Genomic DNA, 16,849 nt, shown 5'->3' with positions numbered 1-16,849 from the left:
AATTACACAACCACCAGCAACCTGAACCAAGGCTGGATGGCTTTCATGTTTACACCAAATTCTCACCCTACCATCTGAACGTTGAAGCGGAAGTCAAGACTCATCAGGTTAGGTGACATTTATCGATCTATTGTCCAACTTTGCTGAGGCCAAGCAAATTATAGCCTCAGTTTCCTGTTCTTGGCTGACAGTAGTGGTATCCGGTGTAGTCTGTAGCCCATCTGCTTCAAGGGTCGATTTGTTGTACTTTCACAGATGTTTTTTTGCTTACCTTGATTAGAACAAGTGGTTATTGATATTGTCTTCACCTCAAAGCAGTCTACATTTTCACCCAGAGAACTGCCGATTACTCGCAATTTAAGAGTCCACATGCCGATTGTACGTTTAATTATGAAATAATTTTATGGTAATGAATTTTTTAAGAAAACTTAGCGGGGAGTAAAATGTTTGAGAAGCACTGACTGCGTTCAGGTCTTTGTACCTGTAGTGTGTAGCTTCAGTGGTATAAACGTCATCATGCTGTGTTTCAAATCTTATAGCAAGAGTTATCTTGCATTATGTTTTTGTTTAATAAAATTAAATTTAGTGAAAAAAAATTTTCTACCTCTTAAAAAAACAAAACAAACAGAATTTCTCCTAATTATTTTGAGAATTATCTGAAAGCATTCATCACACACGAGATAAAAAAGAGAGGATTATTATTCCAAAGGAAATTCACATTTTATACGCCGCTGGTTGCAGACATTTACTGCGTGTTTACCTAACTCCTTCCTTTTTTCGCTTTATTCCGCAGCAGCACTCCACTTTTTCCACAATGATCATTAAAGTTTCATCTTATCTTAACACTTCTCTTTGAGCCAGAGTTATGAGCCCTGTTAAATATTCACTTCACTGCTAGAGATGAGACGTAGGAGTGTTGTTCAGGCTTTACCCAGGTTCCACTTCAGGGGAAATTGGGTCACCTTTGTTTTGAAGAAGCCTCTGAAAGAGTGATGATTTTTAAGATCAGATTAGCAGTGCCTTGGTAAATTGCCAGTCTCCTTATAAACCCTTGATGTGGGAATGATGCCTGCATCAAAGATTGCAGTTGTAATCTTTAGCTGTGTTGCCTGATGGTCGTCTTTTTTTCTTTTTTCTTTTTTTTTGTTCACCTGTTGTGATCTTTCTCCCTAGGCGCCATTAGCATTGATCTAAATAGAGGACAAACATTAATTGCGTACTAATGATCCTTATTCCGCTCGCTCAGGCTCCTCTGCTTTTTGGCTCGCTGTGTCCAGTAATGATGTGGTATAAAGAGTTTTAACACCTCAGCCACTAAAAAGATGGAGAGGGAGACAGTGGGGGCGTAGAATGGGACACGAGTCTGTCAGCAGTTTAAATCCTCAGATCCTGTATTCAGAGCCATGTTGCTATGAAACAAGGGCTGCTCTGCCATTAGACTGTCTTCTATTGTTTCTTAATCGTTGGGATAATTTGCGTGTGCTGGTTTTAAGTTCTGTTATATCTCTGTAGTGAGACTGGGTTTGTGTGCATGCAGCAATAAATCAAAGCTGCTTGTGTTTACATGCACATCTAGCATCACAGAGGATCAGAGTTGTCTATATGAACTAGAGCAGGGCGATATGGCCAAAAATATTTATCACGATATATATTTGAAAATTTGCGATAACGATATAACCGACGATATAATTGATGCGAGACAAAATACAACTCCACAACATTACTAGCGCAAAAAGACAACCTTCCATTTATTTTCACTTAAACAAGAAGCTGGTTTTTATGTACATTAAAGCTTTATAAAAATGTAACAGTGCAAATGCAAATTCCTTGCTGAAAGTTTAACCAAAAGGCATTTACAGTAGAAATGGGCTGACATATCCTGAGCATAACCATGTATAATATCCACTGAAGTTAAAAAGAGGTGCTTTGCAACATTAAACTGCAGTGTGCAGTACGCATTTTTCGGACCATAAGGTGCACGGGATTATAAGGCACATTAAGCGAAACAAAGCAGTCAGATAAATCAAACTTTATTAAACTCATTCTTCTTGCTTCCTCCACTTCTGTACCATTGATTCATTAATGTTGAATTCTCTGGCAGCTGCTCTATTCCCATGTTGTTGCAGTATATTAATGACTAACCTCATATTGTGGATGGATTATCTCAGTTGTTCTCCTGACTGAAGTTTGGTCCGTTTACAGTATCCTGCCATGCGATTGCATTTGTCTCTAACCATGAAGAACCTTCACGTTAACTTTTATAAGTGGAAAAGTGTTAGTGTTCGTCCTCCAGCTTCACTGTTTATGTTATGCTAACATAGCTGTGTCGCTAGCGATCACGTAGCACATCATTATATACCAGCTAGCCCAACTTCAGTAACCCTACAAACGTCACTGCTGTTTAGTTTCCTGTCTTCATTTATGTTGGAAGTGATAGCAGAGCTGCACGTTTGATTTTTTTCAGAAATCTCTCCGTCAGAACGTGCTATATCATGCTTAGGTAACTAGCGAAACTAGCGAGCTAACTTCCGCTAGCTTCCTGCTAACTTCTAACTCCGTTAAATGTAATAACTTTTGTTTTCATGGATGCCTGGAAGTTAAACTTTATAGTTACACCTGGTAAAGCAGCAATGCTGATCGTTTTATTAAAGATGAAAGAATTTAGACAGTTTTTAACTCTAAGTGATGCTGCAGTGTTGTTTGACCTGAAGTATACGGAGTTTAGGACCCAGATTACTCCCAGATTTAAGAGCATCTTAGTCCGACAAATATGACAATAACAACGGCCGCTTGCATGTTCTGCAAAAAAATGTGCTTTGTCGTGTATCTGACGGACAAACACCAAACCAGTTCCACATCACTGAAGTTGCACCATTTTTACAAACCAATTCTGGTTCATCTGTTTCACTCAACAATCGGCCATGTGCGTATGAAAACAAAGGCACTGCGCATGCGCGTTTTACTCCCATTCTATCGCGATATTTCATTTTCCTATCGTTGCCTAACATTATACCGGTATTACCGTGAACGGTATAATATGGCCCAGCCCTAATATGAACTGTGATGCGATATACAAATCGGTGAAGTCAGGCTGACATGGTGTTTAGACACGTGTTGCTTTCTTCACTGACACATGCACCCGTTACAATTTTAGACTGCAGCAGATGTTTTCTGGCATCTGAGTTGCGGCATGGCTACAACAGGTGAATGGATACCATGGCAAATATAGAGACTGTACTTCAACTGCTTAGAGGTTAGCGGGTCAGCAGTCAGTGTTTTTCCATTTGTGTGTGCTTTTTACATTTGCATGTAAATTATTTAGTGAACAAAACTTTATTTGTAACTGGGGAATGAAACGAGTGAGTTGAGAGAGGCAGCGGTCTGCAACTATTTTATTTAAATCAGTATCACAAAGTAGTGGAGGTCTTTTGCGTGGAGCTGAATATGCAATAAAGACTTTTGCAAATAGCTCAACCTGATTGCTGGTGTATGATAAATCCTTAACCAAACCTGATGTTAATAAGCTTTAGGATAATTAATCCTGGATAAATGGTAGTGTTCCATCAGGAAGGTCATCCTGTGTGAAATCTTTGCCGAATCAAAGGTGCAAATCCATCTTCTGTTGTGACCCTTTAAACATTAAGGAAACACATGAATGTCCCACACAGGTTATTGGAGTGTATTAAAAATGGTACGTTTGATTCACGCGACAATGTCGAAACTTTAAAACTCTGGGTTGACAAAGTGTTTGCTATTCAGCATCCTAAATTATAAATGTGGAAACCTTGTATGCCCTCTGGTTTAACAATAATCAAAGATTAGTACTCTTTAAGCTGTGAACACATAACTGCTATATATTTCAGAGACATGCTTATAAATCTGCTTTTTATATGATTTATTATTTCTTTTAAAATGATCCAATATGCCGTGTGTGGGCACTGGCATACAGCCATCAGCATATTACAGGTGTAGTCTGGTGTGAATGGAGCTACAATAGAGGATTGTCCTTTATTAAATTGGTGGGCCTATTTATTATGTGAATGCAGCTGCTGGAACAGCTTCTGTAATATGTCTTGGCTGAATGAGACGCATAATTTTCCAACCTCTGTACTGCTGAAATCCAACATCAGTTATTTTTATGAGGAGTGTCAGAAAGACCTGAGAACTATGCTGGGAGGATTACACATGACTCTAACTGTACTCGGTATTGATAACAGTATGGTCTCTTATAGGCTTAGAAAATCTATGTGTTATTTCCCAACAGGTCATCATCAACAGCACAATCACACCCAACATGACGTTCACCAAGACATCACAGAAGTTTGGCCAGTGGGCCGACAGCAGGGCCAACACAGTGTTTGGATTGGGCTTCGCTTCAGAGCAGCAGCTCACAAAGGTGAGAGGTTTTTGTAGCAGATCCTTCATAAAGCTGATGGATGGCTCATTTCCCCTTTCGTTGATTCTCTTTGCTGGTTCAAAGTAAAATCCAGAATCACAGAATCAATTTAAAATGTTGTATAGTTAACCTGCTGAGCCCTTATTCTAACGGTCAGCCTCTCTGACATTATGATCAGGGGCTCTTAACTGTTTTCAAGAGGGGATCATGCTTTGGAGGTTGAAGGGCTTAAACTGAATCTGTGTTTTGGTTTTTTTTGGTTTTTTTTTTAAATGGTTAGCTTTTCTTTATTATTAATGTTATTGTAGTTGTTGATGTATCATTATTATTATTATTAGTATTATTATTATTATTATTAATAGTAGTAGAATCTGTGGTAAAATCAAAGTGTGGAAAAGTGCAGCTTTGTTATCAGTTAAAATTGGTAGAGAACTGGAACGATCAGATATATATTTAAGGGTATCGCGGATCCTCACCATCCTTAGATAATGTTTAAAAATGAACCTCGCCTTGCCACTAATAACCACAGCTTCCTGACATATCTTCTTGTACTTTCAGTTTGCTGAGAAGTTCCAGGAGGTAAAAGAACAGGCTAAGCTAGCAAGGGACAAATCTCAAGAGAAGGTGGAGACATTGAGTAATCACTCCCAGGTAAATAATATCTCTGTGCCGTATGAAAGTCTGATTCATTTCATCTCCTTGGCTTTCCACCCGTTTCATCTACAGTCAGTGTGTTGGCTTCCAGAAAGCTTACAGGGCCACAGAGAAAATGAGAAATGATTTCACAAACACCAAATGATACACTTTCTGTGTTTAGAAATGGCTTCTGGCATAATTATGTATGTAAATATGTTCAAATATTAATGGATCTCGTGTTTAAATATTACAACGGAATCGTGGAGTAGTGTGAGCCGTCATGAATAAGAGGTCAAAGATCGTCCTTACTACCTTGCAGGCACAATAGTAACTTAGAGGATAAGGAAGCTATAAACAGTGACAGTAAATTTGCTCAGATCTACATAAATGATAATGATAGTTAGTGGTTCATGCCACAGTCACCCACAACTAACATGCCTGCTTTCTACTCGCTCTGGCTCCAGGTGCTAAGGATCAGCCCTGAAGCACACAAAGCTTCTGGCCCATATGACATGATAGATACTGGCAAGCATTTACCCTCAACCCTTGGCTGTCATAGCTGACGTCTTCAGGGTGTTTTGCCAAAAGAAGCCTAGGGCCCTTTTTCAGAGAGCAGGATTTCTGAGATAGAGTTCTGTCTTTTAACCCATGAGACCCTTTTAGGTGGCTGCATGTTAACCACAGGCCTCCTTAAAACCTGCTTTGAAACAAAAGTTTCCCTCAATTTCTCAGTCGGAATCTGGTCGTGATACACCCTCAACCAACCAGGCATCCAGCATTAATGGGACAGATGATGAGAAAATCTCTCACGTCGGTCCGGAGGCTGCTCTCCTACAGAGTGAGAATGAACGTCTCAAGAGTGCAGTAGAGCAGAGGTAAGATTTTTATTTCATCAACTTAATGTGAAATCATATGTGATTAAATCCTGTTTCAAATCTACTAAATATCAGTCTCAAGATTCACATCCCGGGCTGCATCAAAGTGCTTATATTTAAATTTGTATTCACCAAATGAAAACACATTTTCCAACAATTTTCTTTTTTCAGTTTTTAAAAAAAGAATAAAAATAGAAAAATCGAATTGGAAACAGCTGGTTCAAACAAGAACTTTCATACTGTGTGATGATGCAAACCAACTAAAACACATACTTTATAACTGATTTTACTTCTCTGCAACTGTTTCATCACAACCAAATAAATAAAAAGTAATAAAAATTCACACACTGCTTGGCCTGCAGCTGCTGCTGCTGATGCAAGTGCTGTATAAACTTTTCCTGTGGCATCAAACAGAAACCACACAGGTGTTTGAAATCTGGCTGTTTGAATGTAAAATAAGCAGATTGGACACACTTCAGTGAGACAGGTACTGCATAATTATGGCATGACACTCGTCCAATCGAACAGCTTGCTCAATATTTATTATATTATACATATAAACTACTATATTACAAGCATGCAAGTGTGTAAACCCAATCCAGATCATATCAGCTCTTGATCACACTCATGCATATTAAACTGTGCTCGTATGTTCTCTCTCTTTATTTTATTGCTGTTACTTAAAGCAGTAATGACTCCAAAAGGGCTCAGAAAGCATATAATCCAAAGAGTGATGCTCCTCCAGTCCACCGTTTGGTTATTTGGGCTTTATAATCCAGATGTAGAGTGTACAAATTGGTAATTGCATGAAATGCCAGATGTGATTCCAGATGAGATTAAAATGACCCTGGGCCCCGGGCCATCAGAGTCAATTAAAACCACAGTGAGGAAATTGGGGGAAAAAATAATAATAAAATGAAATCCCATATCATATTGGATTTATTTGATCCAGATGTGCGGGTGGACTGGAGGGGATTGCAAATTTTTACTGGCAGCAACAGACCCCTAAAAAAAGTAAGAACTACATTAACATTTGCATGAGTGGTGTGGATAACAATTCATTTTTACAGATCTTGTAGTTCTCATTAATTTCCCTAGAAAGAAACTGACAAAGTTGAAAAAGTCACTGCAAGTTGGTACTAATTACACAAAGGCCACTGCAGCCTTTCCTGCTTAACCTGCCTAACCAGCTGAACTATAGCGGTGCCGTTCTTGGCATATACAGTGGGGCAAAAAAAGTATTTAGTCAGCCACCGATTGTGCAAGTTCCCCCACTTAAAATGATGACAGAGGTCAGTAATTTGCACCAGAGGTACACTTCAACTGTGAGAGACAGAATGTGAAAAAAAAATTCATGAATTCACATGGTAGGATTTGTAAAGAATTTATTCGTAAATTAGGGTGGAAAATAAGTATTTGGTCACCTCAAACAAGGAAAATCTCTGGCTCTCACAGACCTGTAACGTCTTCTGTAAGAAGCTTTTCTGTCCCCCACTCGTTACCTGTATGAATGGCACCTGTTTGAACTCATCATCTGTATAAAAGACACCTGTCCACAGCCTCAAACAGTCAGACTCCAAACTCCGCCATGGCCAAGACCAAAGAGCTTTCGAAGGACACCAGGAAAAGTATTGTAGACCTGCACCAGACTGGGAAGAGTGAATCTACAATAGGCAAGCAGCTTGGTGTGAAAAAATCAACTGTGGGAGCAATCATCAGAAAATGGAAGACATACAAGACCACTGATAATCTCCCTCGATCTGGGGCTCCACGCAAGATCTCATCCCGTGGGGTCAAAATGATCATGAGAACGGTGAGCAAAGATCCCAGAACCACACGGGGGGACCTGGTGAATGACCTGCAGAGAGCTGGGACCAAAGTAACAAAGGTCACCATCAATAACACACTACAACGGCAGGGAATCAAATCCCGCAGTGCCAGACGTGTTCCGCTGCTGAAGCCAGTGCATGTCCAGGCCCGTCTGAAGTTTGCCAGAGAGCACATGGATGATACAGCAGAGGATTGGGAGAATGTCATGTGGTCAGATGAAACCAAAGTAGAACTTTTTGGTATAAACTCAACTCGTCGTGTTTGGAGGAAGAAGAATACTGAGTTGCATCACAAGAACACCATACCTACTGTGAAGCATGGGGATGGAAACATCATGCTATGGGGCTGTTTTTCTGCCAAGGGGACAGGACGACTGATCCGTGTTAAGGACAGAATGAATGGGGCCATGTATCGTGAGATTTTGAGCCAAAACCTCCTTCCATCAGTGAGAACTTTGAAGATGAAACGAGGCTGGGTCTTCCAACATGACAATGATCCAAAACACACCGCCCGGGCAACAAAGGAGTGGCTCCGTAAGAAGCATTTGAAAGTCCTGGAGTGGCCTAGCCAGTCTCCAGACCTCAACCCCATAGAAAATCTGTGGCGGGAGTTGAAAGTCCGTGTTGCTCGGCGACAGCCCCAAAACATCACTGCTCTCGAGAAGATCTGCATGGAGGAATGGGCCAAAATACCAGCTACTGTGTGTGCAAACCTGGTAAAGACCTATAGTAAACGTTTGACCTCTGTTATTGCCAACAAAGGTTATGTTACAAAGTATTGAGTTGTATTTTTGTTATTGACCAAATACTTATTTTCCACCCTGATTTACGAATAAATTCTTTACAAATCCTACCATGTGGATTCATGGATTTTTTTTTTCACATTCTGTCTCTCACAGTTGAAGTGTACCTCTGGTGCAAATTACTGACCTCTGTCATCATTTTAGGTGGGGGAACTTGCACAATCGGTGGCTGACTAAATACTTTTTTGCCCCACTGTATGTTTGCTTTGTAACAAATGTTTGTACTTGTGCTAAATCGTTAAGATGAAACTATAAAATAATTATAAAAAACTAAAGTAAATGCATGGATTATTATTTTCTGACTTGTTTTGTTTCTTTTTAATGTTTTTTTTTTCTCAAAGCACCAGCTGAGAACAACAACCACACTGCATAAATGTCACTCTACAGTGCTCCCTTTGTATATCTAAAGAATCTGAGGTTATCTTGACCAGTTCACTTATTAAAATTCCTTTGGTAAACTAATAAAGTCCAAATTTTGATTGCAGAGCTCTTTTCAGGAATTATCCTAATAAACAAACCTACAAAATCAAAAAGTCATAATTGAGAATTTAATACAACACTGATATGAAACAGTTGCTGAAGGAAGCGCTTCACTTCATATAAGGGCATCTAAATATCTCTAGCTTCTGGATGTAAAATTGTCTCTCTGTGTGCATTTTCCCATGCATTCACAGAACTGTTGGATTTTGTTTTTGTTGGAGAGTGTCACAGCAGTGAAACAGCAGAGGACTGCAGAATGCTGCGATGCCAGTCTGTCCACATTTGATGATAGAGCAAAACACTTCAACCCAGCCATGCATAAGGAAGTGGGGACAGTGATGCATACTAAATATACATCACATATCTCCCCATCCTTATCGATAAGATAGGAATACACTCACTGTGATATGAAAGATAACAAATCACATGCTGGTGCCAGTTTGTTGGATTTTGGGGGAATTTTATCTACTTCTAGCTTAAATTTTTGTTTCTTTTTTTTATTGTGGTCTAAACATCTCTCAACAGCGTAATGTGCAGCAATACTAATTAAGTAGATGTGTCTGGAAGGAGTTTGTAGAATATGTTCCGTGTTGGCACTCAAGCTTTTCAAAACGGAGTGGTTGAAATAAAATTTTACTTCCATTAATAACTCTCCTGCTGGATCTCTTTCTGTCGCTCCTGTCTGACAGCAACACCAACGCCAAGAAGTGGGAAACAGAGCTTCAGACTTTAAGAGAAAATAATGCCAGGCTGGTGGATGCACTGCAGGAGTCTTCAGCTAATGTAGAGAGCTGGAAGAAACAGCTTAGTGCCTGCAAGGAGGAGAGTGACACGCTCAGGAACAAGGTAATACACTCATGCACTCCTACGGGGAAGTTGAACAATGTAGACTAGCCCATTGATTGAGGAAAAAGTGACAGGTTTGATAAACCGTTTCCGCTGCTTTAAAAGAAGAAAACTCTATCACAAACTGCACACACAGAGTTCTCTGCCACGGGTTTGGTCAAAATCTGTACAGAGCAAAACACTGTAGGTACTGTACATTTCATTAGCTTCTGTGTTGCCTGCAGTCTCAGTCTGCTAAAAATAGAATCATTTTAGTTTCATAATCAACGTGGGCTGTTTCTGCAGCTGGGCTGGTGTGGTACCAGTGTTATTCTCTAACCCTTCCTTTTTTTAATTGTTGGTATCAGTTTTGAAATTGCCATTATACTCTACAACAAATCCAGGCTTCCGCTTAACAAGGAGGAATATGTTAAAAAAAATCTGATTAGCTTAAGAAAAATGCCTAATTTTTCTTTTAACTCCCCCCCCCCCCCCCCCCCCCCCTCTGTATTTTAGATTGCTGAACTAGAAGCCCAGTGCAATGAAGCCAATCAAGAGAGACAGAAAAACGCCCAGCTGACCGTGAGGGTAAAGGAGCTGGAGGCTGAGCTACAGGACAAGGAGCAGGTGAGACGTGCATCACAATGGTCGGTCTGCAGAGCTGCAATGGAGAGTTTGTTTTACAAACTAGTTCTAGTGCCTTTTTATTTCCCCGAGGAAGTGATTAGGCCTCAATAGGAAATGTTAGATTCTGCTTTGGGTTTTGTGTGGATTTATTTTTATTTTATTTTATTTTTTTTCCAATTTTAATCCCAGACAGCTCTTTATATTGCCCCGTTGTCTCAATTTGATTGATCAAACTGTTTTGGGTTTTTTTGTACTGTTAAAAAAATTAAAAATTAATCCACTCTAGTCAAACCTGAAAGAAACCACCTTGTGTCTCCTACATTAATCATCCATAATCCAAACTAGCCGACTGTCAGCTCAGCACGGCCTAATGGCGCTGTTCTTTCTAATGAGGATGAACTCTGTGCGACCACGCGGCATTTTAACCTTTGCTTATTGCTGGTTAGATGCCGTTTTCTGACCGCAGACAAATTAGAACTGACTTCTGCCAATCTAAGAGTCTTGCTGCCCTTTTCATCAGCGACTGCGTCTCCCTGTCGATGCCAAGAAAGGGAGACGCAATCAGTAACGTGTGAAAACCATAAGTAGGATATGTATGCATTTTTATATACTTCTGGTTTGGGGTCATCTGTGCATCTGTCTCATATAGTGCAATGCCCTCTCTTTCAATTCAGTGGCAATAACAGCTTTACTGTGTCCCATTCAGATCGCCTGAGGTAAAGAGTGTCTGGGATATTCTAGTTTACCACATGGCGGCCAGAGTATTAATAGAACGTATAAATCATTCCTTCGAAGGCGGTATATATTTTACACAACAAGAGGAAGGGAAGTAGTTCAAAGAGCTGGAGCTGAATTTGAAAGATGATGAGCAAAGAATGGCATCCTTTGGGAGCTCGGCTTTGCCTTTCTTGTGTATCCTCCATAACGCTGTGAACACCGACCATGGGGTCTGCAGAGAAAGTCTCCTTGTGTGCACAACATTGCTGCCGCAGGCGGCCCACAGAGGCTCACCTGCACAGTGACTCACCCCCTCCCTGTCTAGAAATCCACATCCTCATCGCCTCAAACTTAAAAGTGTGCCTATGAATTATTAAGAGTTGACTGCTGTGACCCCTGTGCTGGCCAGCAGTGAACTAACAGAACAAAGCCGCTGCAGGTAACTACAAAGACTCAAGCAATTATTACTTGGCGAAAATGTGCTCGAAGCGGTAACAGATGCCATGAAGCCGCATAGTGTTTTGCTTAAAGCAGGGAGGAGGTTTTCAGAGCAGTAACTGAGATGTTTACCTGAGAAGGAGACGGAGGCATGATCACAAGGCTATCTCTTGATCTTGATGTCCTTTTTGCCTTCTTTGTACCACTTTGACCTTTTTTCATTTTTCCTGGTTGGCTTATTTACAAAGGATGGTGCACCTTAATTAACACTGACATAAAATCATGACTGTAATTATGTTCCAGGGTTTATGCTGGGCATCACACTTTTTTTTTCTTCTTTTCTTGGCAAGCAGTTAATTACTGGCTTAAATGTCCCGTTTTATCTGGGTGCTGTTCTTGTCAGTCTATCTACATACTTTTATACAAAAAAGCAATTAAGAATGATTTATTTTAAATTTCAAAGGTCCTTCAGCTAAATAACTTAGATTGTTCCTAAGACCCTGACTGACATCGGAATCGCTGGATTTTACATTTTTTTATTATTAACATTATTCCCAGGAGCTGGAGAACTTGAGGAAGCAGGCAGAGATAATCCCTCAGCTCATGTCGGAGTGTGAGAGCATCACTTCGAAACTGCAGGTACGTTCAAAAGCACCCGGCACAAGCCCTAGTTTTTACCCCCCCTCAGGTGTGATTTACTGCAGAGTACAGAGACCAGGCTGAGAGTTGTCTAGACCTAACACACACGTGAGGACACAATGGCTATCACAGCGAGCTAACACTCGGGCTCTGAGGCGTAAGCAGCGCTTTCAGATGAAGGTAGACAATAAGAGTTGCTATTCATCATTCTGCCTGAGGGCTGGTGACACAACATTCCTATCACGTGTCTCACTAACGCACATTGTCGTCGTTACTGTATCTAATAATAAAGGTCCGTCCCCAGTACAACGCAGAGAGGATTATTGCCTCTTTGAAAAGGGTTCTTTTTTTTCTTTTTTTTTCTCCCTCTTCAGTGGAACAGAGATATGTCTCTGTCACAGCTTATTAGTTTCCTGCTGGTGCAGATTTGATCTGTTTTTGCTATAAAAACAGCTGAAGTAGTTTGAGAGTTCTGCTCAAAGCTTTAATGATCAGCTCTTATAACATTTCTGTAGGTGTGTGGGTTGTGCCTGTGAGAAGCCTCACGTCTTCTTTGTAACAAAGGGCACCTGTTCTTCAAAGCTGACTCCTCGCTGAATAATATCAGACTTTCTGTAGAACTAGAAGAGCCAGGCTCTTTGGATCACCGTGTGTCCTGTTAGTGCCAAGTCTGACATGAGCTGCATTGATACTGACGCTCATGTCGCCCTGTGCTGACTGACTCAGATCGGGATTTTTATCGTCCAAGCTGTCAGTGCATGTGCTGCCATTTCAATCTGGGCATGGAGTGATGAATAAAACCAACAGTGGCATGCCTGAAGTTCTTGTGCTTTACAACGCTCGACGGCATGGTTTGTCTCTGCAGCAGCCAGCTGGGTGAAAGACAGCAAAAATGGCTCAAGCCGGAGTTTATCTAACCAGTTATCCAAACTGAGAAGAGGCATAGACGATGGGGTTTCTCCAATACCTTTTGTCCAACTATGGAGCCTAAAGCTGAATTTGACTCAATTTAGACAGAAATGCTGTAAAAAATTATCTTTGCTGGTGCAGAGTTGATGCTTTTTAAAAAAAAAAAAAAAAAAAAAGTCTACCTATTCTACCCCTGTGTTTGTGGTTACGGCTGCCCTCTATTTAAAGATGACAGCCCTCATGGAGATCAGGTTTCAGGAGTCAGCTGGAACATAGTCATGCAGGCGCAACACCCTTTTAGCACTCCTATTTTAAATCCCTCCCTTCATTGCTATCTTCAGCATTATTAACATGTCACTCGTGTTGCCTGTTAGTCTGAAAGATTCACTTTCATGTCCCATTCACATATGCAAACACGTTTCTTTCACATAAATGTTTTCCCGTCCCAACCTACAGCAAGTGGATCTCTCTCTTTGTGTAGCTGCACATGCAACATGGGAAGGCTTTTGTTTGTTACTGCAAGTGAAAAAGCTCTTGCTCATTTCAGCTCAAACACACACAACAAACCAGCTGTGCTGATACATCAAATGTTAACGTTAATGTTTTCCCGACATCTTTCCACAGGCTGCAGAGACAAGAAACAAGGAGCTGGAGGGGAGAATAGAGGGTCTTCAGCTGGACATAGACGACAGCCGACAAAAGCAAGGAAACATGAAGATCGAGCTGAAGAAGTTGATGGATGTTCTAGATGGAAAGCTAGATGAGCTGCAAGAGTTCAGGCAGGGGCTGTCTAAGCTGGGTGCTGATAACTGAGGAAAAGTAGCACTGAGCTAAAAGGGTCGGAGGTCAGGTACGAAGGATTCACTACAGGGCAGAAACTGTGTGGCACCTATTCCCCCAAGGTGACGTCCACACAGACACAATTCAGCTTTGGCTTCTAATAAACACTACCTTGTGAGAAAGATGTTTTTGAGAGAGGGAGAGAGAGACTGGCAGACTAAAAGGAGGGAGGAAGGCCAGTGCACTCCACCAAATGGCTCGATTTCGTGTGCTGGCATTGCAAAACTAAATCAAGAGTCACACTTTGAGCTTACTTAACCGTTTCTGTGGGGGAAAAACAGGTTTAAAAAGCCGGTGGTGGGTTCTTAGATTCTGTCCATCTGTCTTTCTTCTGTTTTGTTTTTTTTCCTGAAGGCAGCACTTCTGCACAAGGAAGTCTGAGCTTAGAGTAGAGGAGGGGACTTAAAGGGCTAAAATGAACAACAGAGACAATGCTGCTCAGCATCACTCAAGTAATAATTGGTGTTAATCTTTGTGTCCCGCTCGAGAATTAAAGATGAAATCTTTGTACAGGCTGTCCTCGCTGTTGCCTCTCTTCTATCTCAGGTGTGTTGGAAGACAGTTTGTACTTATTAGATTATATGCACATATGTGACAAATGGCCGTGACACAAAGTGCCTCCAGGTGAGCTTAAACCTACCTGGTGAGGAGAACTGGCCAATCGATGACCATCACCATAATAACAACTTTTCTTTTTTCTTGTTGAGGAAACCTGAAGATGCATTAAAATTCTTGCTAATAAACTGAGATGAAAAAGGAGACAAGCATGCACACCCCGAGGATGTTAATGAGATGAGAAACGTAAATGATGAAAGCCATGTTTAAAAATAAATAAATAAATTAAAAATAAGAGCCCTCAGCTGACTTTATCAACTCTCTTTTATGTAAACACTTTTTTGATTAGATTAAAGAAGGAAAAAATTTTCCCGGGAGCTTTCCTTCCAGAACAGCCAGAATAATATTGGGAACCCCGTATAGCCATGAGTGTAGTGTTTAAAGGACTTTGTGTGTGCGCGCAGTAGTATTGCTCATTTGCAGAACAAAGATGTCTCCAAGGCTCTCGATGTGCTTCCTACACACTCAGTTTTTGTTATGGTGGTGGTTATTTTTGGGTGAGGGGACTCGGTGCTGCTCGATGGGTGGATGATGTGAAAGTGTACTTCACTTTAGATGGCATGGGGCTTTTCACTAAAAACTTGTCAAAATGTTGTTTTGTTTTGTTTTTTTGCAAGGGGAGAGGGATGTTTTATGCATTTATTTATTTTTGGTGCCTCTCTACAACGACCATTTCTAGAACGTAAGAAGTAAATCAACCTTAACCTAATGTCTCCACAGGTGTACGATAACATATTAAAGAAGTCAGGAGGTTTTCAGGATGGTGCCACAGCTGCTTCTAGGAAGTCCATCTTGAAACTTGCTCCATTTGAAATCAAAGGCACATGTTGTAGTGACATATTTACTCTGTAATACCGGTACTAAGTTTTTATTTTTCATCAGTTTCAATCTTGTCTTAAAGTTGAGATATCGAATGAAGGGATTTTTTTTTCTCGCTTTTTTCTCTTTCTGTTTTGCCCTCCTGTTTGTAACTCACCTGAATCTGGATAACACGATGTATGATCCTTCCTTTTGAACCGATGCCTCTTGTGCACTTTTGTGATTCCTGTTCAATATTGTACAATAGAACTGACAATTGGTAAAATTTAGTTTAATTACACTGCTGACTTAGTGTCTTTTCTGTAGGGGGATACATTTTATGGAAAGGGCTCCACAGAGAGAAGATGGGAAGTTTCCCTAATACCTACTTAGCTGCATATTAGTGCTGTGGGTTCTGTGTAGGAAACTTTAAAAAAAAGAAAAAAGAAAAGCTTACAAACACGCTGCCTGACATTTTATAAGTCTTTAGGCATTTTTCCTGGACGAGAAGCACAGAGGAGGTGGAATGAACCTACAGTGCCAGAGCTGAGTCCCGTCGAGCACAGAAGCTCCGCCACCGCACGATTTACATACCACTAAATATAGCTGTAATCCACGCATAAGCAAAGCAGATGAGGTGGGATTCAATCAGTCAATGATGTATCAATTTCTGAGATTAGAACAAATAAAGCACATAAAGATAAAAGCTGGTTTGAGGACTGATGGAAAACACCTTAAAACGTCCTCCGAGCTCAGAGAAAATAACTGCAGTAGTGGATCAGAGGACAGGTTGCCTTGGTAACTTAATCCTACTGACTTTTATTTTTCTTGTGTAAATAACTGTGTGAATGATGGACTGAGGGATGTACCAGTTTTACTTGGTTGATTTAAAAAAACAAGAAAAAAAAACAATCAGACCCTTGGAAACTGGACTCCCATTTAGAGTCTAATTTGTTTTCACCTTCAGAGATCAGCTGGTTTACAAGGGGGAAATTAATCAATACGCAGTTTAAGCACCAATTTAGTGTTAAAATGATGGGATAATTGACCAATTAATTCAGTCAATTGGAAATTAACTGCTGTAGGAATGCAGCTATGATTTTCACTGCAAATTACTCGGACTTTTTTGATGAATCACTTTGTTTATTATATGAAATGTAAAAGGAAAAAAAAGTCAAATCTGAGACGTTTTGAAAAGACGTCTTTTGTGCAGCCAACAGTGCAGAATCCAAAGACATTTGAGTGATTCAAAAAAGAGAAAACTGCTACAACTGAATATCAACCAACAATGACATTATTTAAATGAGAGACTCCGATATGGAGACTCCTCATTTTTAGAATTGTTTTTGGTTCAGAGTTTAGTAAAGTTCAGACAGCTGTGGAAACACCGTAACAGACACGTTACCAGGTTGGACCTTCAAA

The 16,849-nt window shown here is 40.4% G+C and overlaps 1 protein-coding gene across 3 annotated transcripts in view; it reads left to right on the top strand.

Moving 5' to 3' along the window:
- homer2 (homer scaffold protein 2) overlaps positions 1–15,728 on the top strand; it is a 34,655-nt gene extending 18,927 nt beyond the window's left edge. For 2 of the 3 annotated variants that reach the window (XM_026164035.2, XM_026164017.2), the window contains exons 3-9: positions 4,265–4,396; positions 4,955–5,047; positions 5,765–5,907; positions 9,709–9,865; positions 10,361–10,471; positions 12,185–12,265; positions 13,799–15,728. In XM_026164035.2, coding sequence (XP_026019820.1) covers positions 4,265–4,396; positions 4,955–5,047; positions 5,765–5,907; positions 9,709–9,865; positions 10,361–10,471; positions 12,185–12,265; positions 13,799–13,987 — 906 coding nt within the window. In that variant the 3' untranslated portion in view covers positions 13,988–15,728. The remainder of the gene's footprint in view (positions 1–4,264; positions 4,397–4,954; positions 5,048–5,764; positions 5,908–9,708; positions 9,866–10,360; positions 10,472–12,184; positions 12,266–13,798) is intronic. The other variant, XM_026164026.2, reaches the window with a different exon arrangement.
- The last annotated feature ends 1,121 nt before the right edge of the window (positions 15,729–16,849 follow it).

The sequence above is a fragment of the Astatotilapia calliptera genome, chromosome 1, assembly GCF_964374335.1.
Source record: "Astatotilapia calliptera chromosome 1, fAstCal68.1, whole genome shotgun sequence".
NCBI classification, from domain to species: Eukaryota; Metazoa; Chordata; class Actinopteri; order Cichliformes; family Cichlidae; genus Astatotilapia; species Astatotilapia calliptera.
This window is presented reverse-complemented; position numbering and strand designations above follow the sequence as displayed.